The following is a 9563-nucleotide window of genomic DNA, read 5'->3' on the forward strand; positions in this document are numbered from 1 at the left end:
GGTTCCTGTCACCTATTTCTTGCTTTGTCTCTAGCCACCATCTGCCACAGGCTGTGGTCACTCTCTCCACACCCACCATTTGACATATGTCAACATAGCCTCCAGCTCCCAAACTGTTTTGGTTCCATTTGATATCATTCCAGAAATCCATGTCTAACTGTCTTTTCTACAGTTCCTCTCAAATTAATGACCTGTACCTCCTCCCCATTCCTGCTTTCACTCCCCTTGGATCAAAGCAGAAGACCTGGTGGGATCTGGGGTGATGGAGGCACATGAAGGGGGTGAGTGACATTTCCTCCTTGGAGGGAAGCAGGCATTTCCTCAAGAAAGGAGCTCATCTGGAGACACCACCAGGCTGATGTTTCTGAGAATAGTGACCAAGTTCCTGGAAGAGTTGTAGTTTCCACACCATTAGGGCCCCAAGTCCTCTTCCTTCAGCTGAATCATGGTGATGATGAAGAAGCCAGCATCCAGCATGACCCAGATCATGTGTCAAGAGTGCTGAGCTGCTGTCCAGGGCTTGGAGCTGAGGACTAATCTGGTACCTCATTTGGAGATGTCTGCTGACACCAAGTTCTCTCATAGGGCCCTCCCTCAGGAGGGTACTGCCATTGCATGGAGAGTGTCTGCCCCGCCACTTCATGAAGTTCCTCAGGCATGACTATCTTTCCTCAGGAACCTGGATAACAAGCCCTCAGGTCAGGGCCCTGGCTGGACGCAGCCATCCCTCTCCCACGGCCAGGGAAAGGGGACAGGGAACAACTTCTGATGTCCACACCCAGAACATGGTCTGCTGGTCACAGAGCCACCCTGCTCTCTGCCCCACCTTCTCCTCCATCTCACCTGAGGCCAGGAGCACCAGCAGAACAGGTGGAAGGAGCAGGCATGGGGCTTCCCAAACCAGGTCACCCCCAACCTGTTTCTGACAGTGGAGGAGTGGAGAAAAGCGGAGGCCTCTAGGGAGAGGGAACCAGAAGCTGGGCCTGATTCTGCCCCAGTTTCCCAGCATCTCTGAGCTGGATGAATTGAGAAAGCCCAACACCTTGACTGGGGAAGTGATTGGCCTGAGAGGCGGGCTGTGTGGGCAGAGGGGAGGGAGGGGCAGCCAGGCCTGGGTGGGGGGCCACCAGCTGCAGGGTCTGTCTCTGGGCCTGGAGATCTCAGCCCTGCCTCAGTTTCTCCCTCTGCCCAACTTCTCCCCATCTCCATCACTCCGCACCTCTCACTCTATCACAGTCCTTCATTGTTAACAGGGAAAGCTCCGAGAATGCCCAAGAAGAAACCATGGTGAAATAAGAGGCTGTTCCTCTTCTCTTTCTCTCTGTGCACTGCCTACGAGTGGTCAGGGGGCCATGGAGGCCTGACCAGGGTCCTGAGTCCCTCTGGTCCCCAGGCAAGACAGGGACCCCACTGCCAGGCATGGTGGGTCAATGATGTGTTTTTGCCATGGGAGTGTTTGAGTGAGGGGTGGAGTTTCAATTCCAGAAACTGTAAGAATGGTCCCTGGGAAAAGTGGGGTCGGGAGAGATGGGAGAAAGAGCTCACTGAGCAGGGATCATCAGAGGGGAAGGCAGGAGGGAGCAGATGAGTTAGGGGGGAGAAAGCAGGGAGAGGAGTCAGCATCATCTCTGTATCTTCAGTTCTCATTCCCCAACGGGGCTCAATCAGTGTTGGTTGGAGGAACACATGAGTGGGTGAAAAGATGAAAAATTCTTTCATCTGAACAACATGTGTGTAAAAATGTGTGGAGGAAAAATATAGCCAAAACTGGAACAACTTGAGCAACAAAACAAAGTGGTATTGAATTAAAACCCAAAGTACAAGATAAATATCCATGAGTCCATAATGATATAAATAAATGATTGAATAAATAAAATAAGTGGGGGAAAACAGCCAAATCTCCTGTGCAGAAGAATTCCAAATAATATATGTACATACTCCGCCCTCAAGGGGGGGGCAGCATAACTCCCTCCCCTTCCCTATGGGCTGTGCACAGTGACTTCCTTCCAAAGAGGATGGCATGGACAAAGGGGAAAAGAGACACTTTACAGTGAGAACCTGACCACCACCACCTCAGCCCAGTGGCCAAGGTCAACATCAGCAGTCATACATCATGTTGATACGATGTACCCTTCATATCATGTGATGAGAAGGGCACTTTACCTCTCTGGTCTTCCTGCCCCAAACCCTTGACCCCATGAGACGAAACACAAAACAACTCTCAAGTGAGGGACATTACAAATCCCTGACCAGTCCTCCTCAAAGCTGTCAAAGTCACCAAGATAAGGAAATTCTGAGGAACTGTCACAGCCAAGAGGAGCCTAAGGAGACATGATGACTAAATGTAATGAGGCGTCCTGGATGGGATCCTGGAACAGAAAAAGGACATTAGGTGAAAGTTAAGGAAATCTGAATGATGCATGGACTTTAGTCAATAATAATGTCATTATTGGTCCAGTAATTGTGACAAATGTACCGTACTAATGTAAGATACTACTAATAGGGGAAACTAGGTGTGGGCTGAACTCTCTGTAATGTCCTCACAACTTTTCTGAAATCTAAAACTACTCTAAAATAAAAGATTCACTAAAAACGTAGAGAGATTATTTATACAAAACCTGTTTGTAAATACTTGATAACTAACAAAGAAAAGAAAGTATTTTTTTAAACTTAAGTTTGATCAGACATAAAGAATACCGAATACGGCCATTTAAGAGACTAGTTTATCTGAGGTCTGCTTGCCGCGCTGCACACCAACCATGTGCAGCCAGTCGTTGCTGAACGATGGGGACATGTTCTGAGAAATGCGTCATTTAGGTGATTTCGTCGTAGTGTGAACATCAGAGAATGTACTTACGCAAACTTAGATGGTAGAGCCTACTACATACCCAGGCTATATAGTACTAATCTTATGTGACCACCGTCCCATATGCGGCCCATCATTTACACAAAGGTCATTATGTGGCGTATGACTGTATATATCCCAGTGGGTGTTGAATTCACATCACTGGTCTTCCCAGTTGGTTATAACCTAGCTCTCCCCAGGTGTGTTCAGTCTTTAGAGCATCCTGTTCAGGTAACATGATTGCCCTGCCTCCCTAAAATGAGCAGACACTCTGGTCTGCTCAAGACCCCACATGGCCCTGAACTTCAATGCCCTGGTCCTGCTGTGGCACTGGGTCCCTGGGAGCCCCAGGGAGAAGGAGGGAGGAGGTGGGAAGCTGAACTTCGTGAGGAAAATGACCAGGAGGCCTGGAGCCCAAGCTGTCCCTAGGCACCAGGAGGCTGCCCAGGGAAGAGGGGACAAAAGGAGGAGGGGTCTACAGCTACTTCTTGTCTGTGACCATATGTCCTCACCACCCAGCTCACATGAGCTGTTAGCTATCCTGCCTTAACTGGACTTCTTGGCTCAGTTAGAGGCCTCCGCCTGCCTTAAGACCCCATAATCTGTGCCCACCCCCATCTCGGCCCCCAGTGTGCCTAGTTCCCCCCACGGCCCCGCTCCTGACTGCCATGCTGGTCCTGCCTCAGACTGTGCTGGCGCTTGTCTGGCTTCCCCAGCTTCTGGAATGCCTTCCGGCGCTGCTCCCCAACTAGCCTCACTTGTGTGGGGCCACAAGGGGTCCCTCTTGCAAGAGGCTGGCGCAGAGGACACCAGCCTGCAGCCACCACCCCACCCTTGCCCTGCGCTCGCAGTGTCTGCTCACTATGGCCCCTGATCCTGTGCTGTGCTCTGTCGCTACCATACTGTGGACACTCTTCGTTCCCATCCAGACAGCCTGTGAGTCCCCTGAGGGCCAGGCCACCTCCTCTCACTTACTGAGCCCTGCTTGGCTCAACTCTGCGTCGCTGTCTGCACATGCTCCTTGATCTGATGGGGAGGGGCCACAGAGCGCATCTCCAACCTCTTGCCTTTTTTCCTGTGGAGGCTGAGCTGCAGAGCAGTCCAGTGACTTGTCCAAGGTTTCACAGAGATTTCACAGCTGAGCTGGGCATTTGAACCCTGTCCTCCAACACACACCCAGCGCTTTGCCCATCGCTGAGCAGCCCCCCATCCACCCTGACTCCCAGCAATGTGTCCCCATCACTTATCCAAATGGACCACACTTCCACTTGCGGGTTCAAAGACAAGGCAGCAGCGCGTTGGGGGTGGGGGAGTGTGGCAGAAGGACTGAGCCACCAAAGTAATATAAACCCTTTCTTGGAGAAACGAAATAAAAATCAGAAGTGTGATTCTCTCTTTAGGAGGGAAATCTGCTTTAACTAAATGGAAATTATAAATCAAATCACTCAGGTGTAAAAGTACAGTGTGCTATAAAAAGTTTAATCTGTATTAATAGAAGCTAAATTTATAACAAGGAACTGAAAGCTTTGTAGCTGACCAGCTATGTTGAAGCAAAATCTAGAAAGCAGTGCTGTCAGACAGAATTTCCTGCAATGATGGAATGGTCTATACCTATAGATCCAACACAGTAGCCACTAGCCTCACGCGACTGTTGAGCATCTGACACGTGACAAGTGCAGCTGAGGAACTGAACTCTTATTTTTCATTTACTTTTAATTACTTTAAATATAAATAGCCACATGTGGCTGGAGAACTAGATGGCACCGCCCTAGATGACTGAGATGAACTTGAACGACACCCTGCCCCTCACAGGCAGATGTCTCTGTTGTGCAGTGTGTGTGAATGCCAAAACTGTAAAGCTAATAGAAGATAACGTATAATATCTTTGTACGTTGTCTAAAAGACAATGTTCAAAATATTATTGTGCTTCAGATTGGGAAGAACATCTTAAATAAGATCCCAAAACAAATCCTAAGGGAAAATGGATGGATTTAATCACATTGTCAAATGCTGGCTTCCCAGATATCACCAACACAGCCTGTTGGTAAGAGAAAGCTGGGGAGCCCGGCCCAGCATTCACATTGTTCCCAGGGGCTGGCCCTGCCTCCTGTCCAAGGACTCTTGAGAACAGAAGGGACGAAAGTCAGGGGACAGGCTCTGGGGAACCCCTGGGAGACAGTTCCTCTAAAACCGTGTCTGCAGCGGCTGCCTGTGTCCCCTCATTCATCCACCCCAAGCCTGGCCCCGGCCCCCACTCACCTGAGGCCCAGGCTGTCTGGGAAAGGACAAACAAGGCTGAGAACACCAGGCCCTTGCCCAGGATGAGTCCACAGGTCAGGACAACAGCCAGCACCAGCAAGCCTGTGAGGCATGGCATTCAAGGCTCTCCACGATCTGAATACATGGTGCTGCTTTAACCTTACCCTTCTCCTCTCCACTCTGCCAGACTGTCTTCCTTTGTAGCCAACACCCTCCCTGCATGCGTTCCCACCACCTGCTCCTGGCATGGAATGCCACGCCCTCTTCTACATTTATTACTCCTCTGCTACCTTCCAAGTTTCTCCTCCTCCACGTAGTGTTCTCCGACACCCACTTCTGGCCCCCACTCCCCAACAACTCTGGGTAGGGAAGGACTTCTGTCCATCTCATTCCTTTAACTCCAAGGAAGAGGCTGCTGGTTGCTCAGATTCCGTTTGCACCTGGCGATGCCCTGTCATCAGGGGTATAAAACACCTGTATGATCTTAGCTCCTCAACCCCCGGCTCCTTTCCTCTGGGCTGGTGGATGGGACTTGGCTGTTTCAAAGTAGTAACATTCAAGGCTTGAGTTAGGCCTTCGGGATAGAAATAGCAGCGAAGGTCATTCTCCCTGCTGGGGTTCAGGACTCCCTTGGCCTGCCTGGAGCAGGAGAAAGTCCTCCATGTTGTCTAGCCTGGCTCCCTGGAGTCCACAGGTGGGGCGTGAGCCGAGGGCCCCAGCTAATCCCAAAGTGTTACTCTGCTTTGCTTTGGCCCCTGTGCAGCAACCCTCATTCAGGCACAACTTACATTGAATCCAGATTGCCTTTTAGGGTTGGTTCTCTTTGGTAAGTGCCATGTTCTGGAAGAGATAAAAAGCTCTTCAGGGCCTTGACTGACACCGGGCTCCTAGTGAGTGCCAGATAATTCTTGACAAAGATGCGCCAGCACACCCTGAGCTTAGAAGGCTGTCTGCATAGCCTGGCTGACCTAATCTGAGCCAGAGAGAGAGACCTCCAAGATGTTTGGAACAAGATGTTTTCTACTCCTACGGGGCTGAGCAGCCCTCTCCCAAGTTCATTGCCCTGGGACTATACTCTGTTCAGGGGAGAAAAGTTCACAGGGTCCTAAAAGGTCAAAAGGGAAAGGATCATTCAACACCATCCAGTCCAACCCCTCAAAGAATGGGGTGGACAGGGAATGCCCAAGGTCACTCAGTGGACAGCAGCAGAGATGGCACTGGGATCCACATCTCCTGACTCCATTTCTGTGTATTTCTGTGACATCTTGCTGGTCTCAGCGTTCAGAGTCTCATCCAGTGAGCCTGGCCTAATTTTTCAGTTCTCAGCACCCATTTCCACCCAGCCCATCACAGTGGCACACTCACCATGCCCATACTCCTTCTTCTCTTGCTTCTGCCCCATCATGGAGCTTGTCCATCAGGCAAGGAACCTCCCCTTCCCTGCTCTTTTCAGCCCACCTTATTTCCCCTGATACTCCCATTTCAGGCCTCTCCTCCTACAGTGGGGTTGGGTGGACAACATCCATCACTTCCCAATATCATCACATTATATATGTTTCTTTCAGTGGTCAGCCCCTGCCATGCCCTCTCCCACCTGGAAAAAAGAAGAAAAAATAAAGAAGGATTCTCCATAATCCATTGAGGGAAAGTCCATTTATCTCTAGGCAGGCCCAACACTACCCCAGAAAGAAACCTTCTCCATTCATTACCTTTAACCTAACTAAAAAACAGTCCGTGACTGCCCTTCCCTCTCCAGACAACCTCAGTAATTACCGCAGGTATCCTTTTCAGAGGATTAGATTCTTGTTTCCTCCTTGAGACCAATAATTCCTGCAGGCAGGAACAATCTGTACTAGGCTCAGTTTCCTTAGCCACATTAGCCTAAAGTTGTCTCCAATTACTGGAGAGAAGGAATATGAATCTGTTATCAAAACTCCCCTGCCTGTTATTTGCAGTTTGATGAAAATAATTATGTTTACATTTATCCTGTATTAAACTTGATACAGTTCTCATTCAATAGTGTGGGCTCAGTCATTCTCAATTATTTTTCTTATTGTCTTTATTAAGATTTGAATTAAAGAACCAGGCAGCTATCAAATGATGGATTCAGACCTGAAGGCCCAAGCCATCTACTGATGCCTGGAGCAGGCAAACTGTGCCAAGTGTAAAATATAAGGCCTTTGCTTCTCTGAACTCATTAAATACACAGGGACCCAGAGAACTGGGTCACAGTGCGGGAAGCCTAGAAGAGGGTGAGGGACTTGTTCAGGGTGGCTGAGTGTGTTCAGGGCAGAGCGGAAATGGGAATCTAGGCCAACACACTTCCCATTATCCTGTGACGGCCGCACTTAACCTTCATAAAGAGGAACAGTTTTAGCACGTCCACAGCGTACAGATACTAAGACCAAATTACTAAAACTTTCCTGAGTAGAGGGCAGTGGAATTGCTTAACTGCATAAATCATTTGTAACCAGGCTGTTAATGACTAGGTGTCACTGGATGTTTCTAAAGTCCTGGGGAATTATTTTATTCTATTACATGGGTTCAGTAGCTTCCCTACCGTCCTGCCTACAGCACTGTCGTTCTACTTGCTCAACTCTTTGTTTCCAGATACTATGAGGTTCAACTTAAGCCTAGCCCTGTCCTGATATTCACATATTCCGGTTGGCAGGGAGTGAATGAGCAGCGCCCTGTGTGGTGGAGGCCTCTCCAACTCACTGGCTCATAAGGAGAAGGTTTACTGAGAAGCTTGAGGCAGAAGTATTGGGCTCCACCTTCCTAGCTCCATCTCCCCATGTGGGTAGACCGGCTTTCTAAGAAAGGAGGGGAGAATTGGCAGTGCCCCCACCAACGGGACGCTGGCCTTCAGTCTGCAGGCGATAGCATGATGGTTTAAGGACAGACTATGGTCAGTTTCTTTCCTTCTAGTTAGCCCTCTTGCGTATCCTCTTTGCCTGCAGCTCAGAATCCTAGAATAAGTCAAAGTGCTTCACTGAGAAAATGTTTCTTCCACCACCCCTACATCCCCAGACGGCACCGCAGATTCAAGATCGCAGATCAAGAGTATTAGTAGCTCCATCAAGCATTTGGGAGTAATTAGGATTTCTATAAATTATTTTGAAATGGTTCAGTGATTATATATATATATATCAGCAATAGACACACATATGCAGCAAAGAAGGCAAAATATCGATCATGGTTGAATCTAGGTGATGAGTTTATGGTGGCTATTCTTTCTATATTTTGTGGATTGGAAAATTTTCATAATAAAAAGGTAAAAAGAAAGCAAAAAAGAACTTAAGGAGTTTTACCACCCATATTCTATTCCCATCATGGTTCCACAGACCTGTCCCTTGCTCTCAGGTGCACAGTACTTTATATTAGCTCCTGGTGTCCCCGAGTTGAATGCTCTTCCCCCCGCCTCCACCCATATCCGTCCCATTTTGTCCCAGAGGGGAGTCTACCTGAACACTTCCATCGGGCACTAATCTCCTTCTCCACTCAACTCTCAATACCATTGATCACTCTACACCTGGTTACATTACCATCATCATCACCGTCCTCATCATCATCCACAATTACTTTAATAAGTACTTACTATGCCCCAAATACTGAGCCAAGAATTTTACATCAGTCTGCTATTTAACTCTTAGGATGACCCTCTGAAGTAGGTACCACTTACAAATGAACACTTCTGAGTGGGTACTACTTACAAATGAGGAAACTGAGGCTCAGAGAGGTTAAAGGACTTCCTAAAGTCACCTATGTAGAAGGTGGTAGAGATAGGATTTGAACCCAGCTCTGTCTGATTCCAGAACCCTTAACCTCTTTTCCACACTCCCTCTCTGTGCCTTGCTAGAGTGACTTCCTTGTATTTTTGTCTTCATGTTGCTGCTTGGCCCTTACATTGTTATTTACCTTTTCCTCTACTAATGCCTCCTCTACCCCAGTGCCTGAATATTCCTTACCAGAATAACATTGGTTTATAACATTGTATAAATTTCAGGTGTACATCATTATATTTCAATTTCTGTGTAGACTACATCATGTTCACCACCCAAAGACTAATTACTGTCTATCACTGTACACATGTGCCCTATCATCCCTTTCACTCTCTCCCTTCCCCTTTTCCCTCTGGTAACCACCAATTTAATCTCTGTAGCTATGTGTTTGTTGTTGTTGTTTTTATATTCCACTTATGAGTGAAATCATATGGTATTTGACTTTCTCCATCTGACTTATTTCACTTAGCATAATACCCTTCAGGTCCATCCATGTTGTTGCAAATGGCAATATGTCATCTTTTTTATGGCTGAGTAGTATTCCGTTGTATATACGTACCACGTCTTCTTTATCCATTCATCCATTGATGGGCACTTAGGTTGTTTCCAAGTCTTGACTATTGTGAATAATGCTGCCATGAACATAGGGGTGCAAATATCTTTTCAAATTAGTATGT

At 47.9% G+C, this 9563-nt stretch overlaps 1 protein-coding gene across 1 annotated transcript; it reads right to left on the bottom strand.

Annotated features, from left to right (window-relative positions):
- Window positions 1-321: 321 nt before the first annotated feature.
- On the bottom strand, window positions 322-659 carry TREML4 (triggering receptor expressed on myeloid cells like 4). The gene is given in 2 exon segments (XM_014782870.2): window positions 322-545; window positions 548-659. Coding segments are annotated over 2 exon segments (336 nt in total).
- Window positions 660-9563: the final 8904 nt, after the last annotated feature.

The sequence above is a fragment of the Ceratotherium simum genome, chromosome 13, assembly GCF_057802395.1.
Source record: "Ceratotherium simum simum isolate JZ-2026a chromosome 13, ASM5780239v1, whole genome shotgun sequence".
Classification (NCBI taxonomy): Eukaryota; Metazoa; Chordata; class Mammalia; order Perissodactyla; family Rhinocerotidae; genus Ceratotherium; species Ceratotherium simum.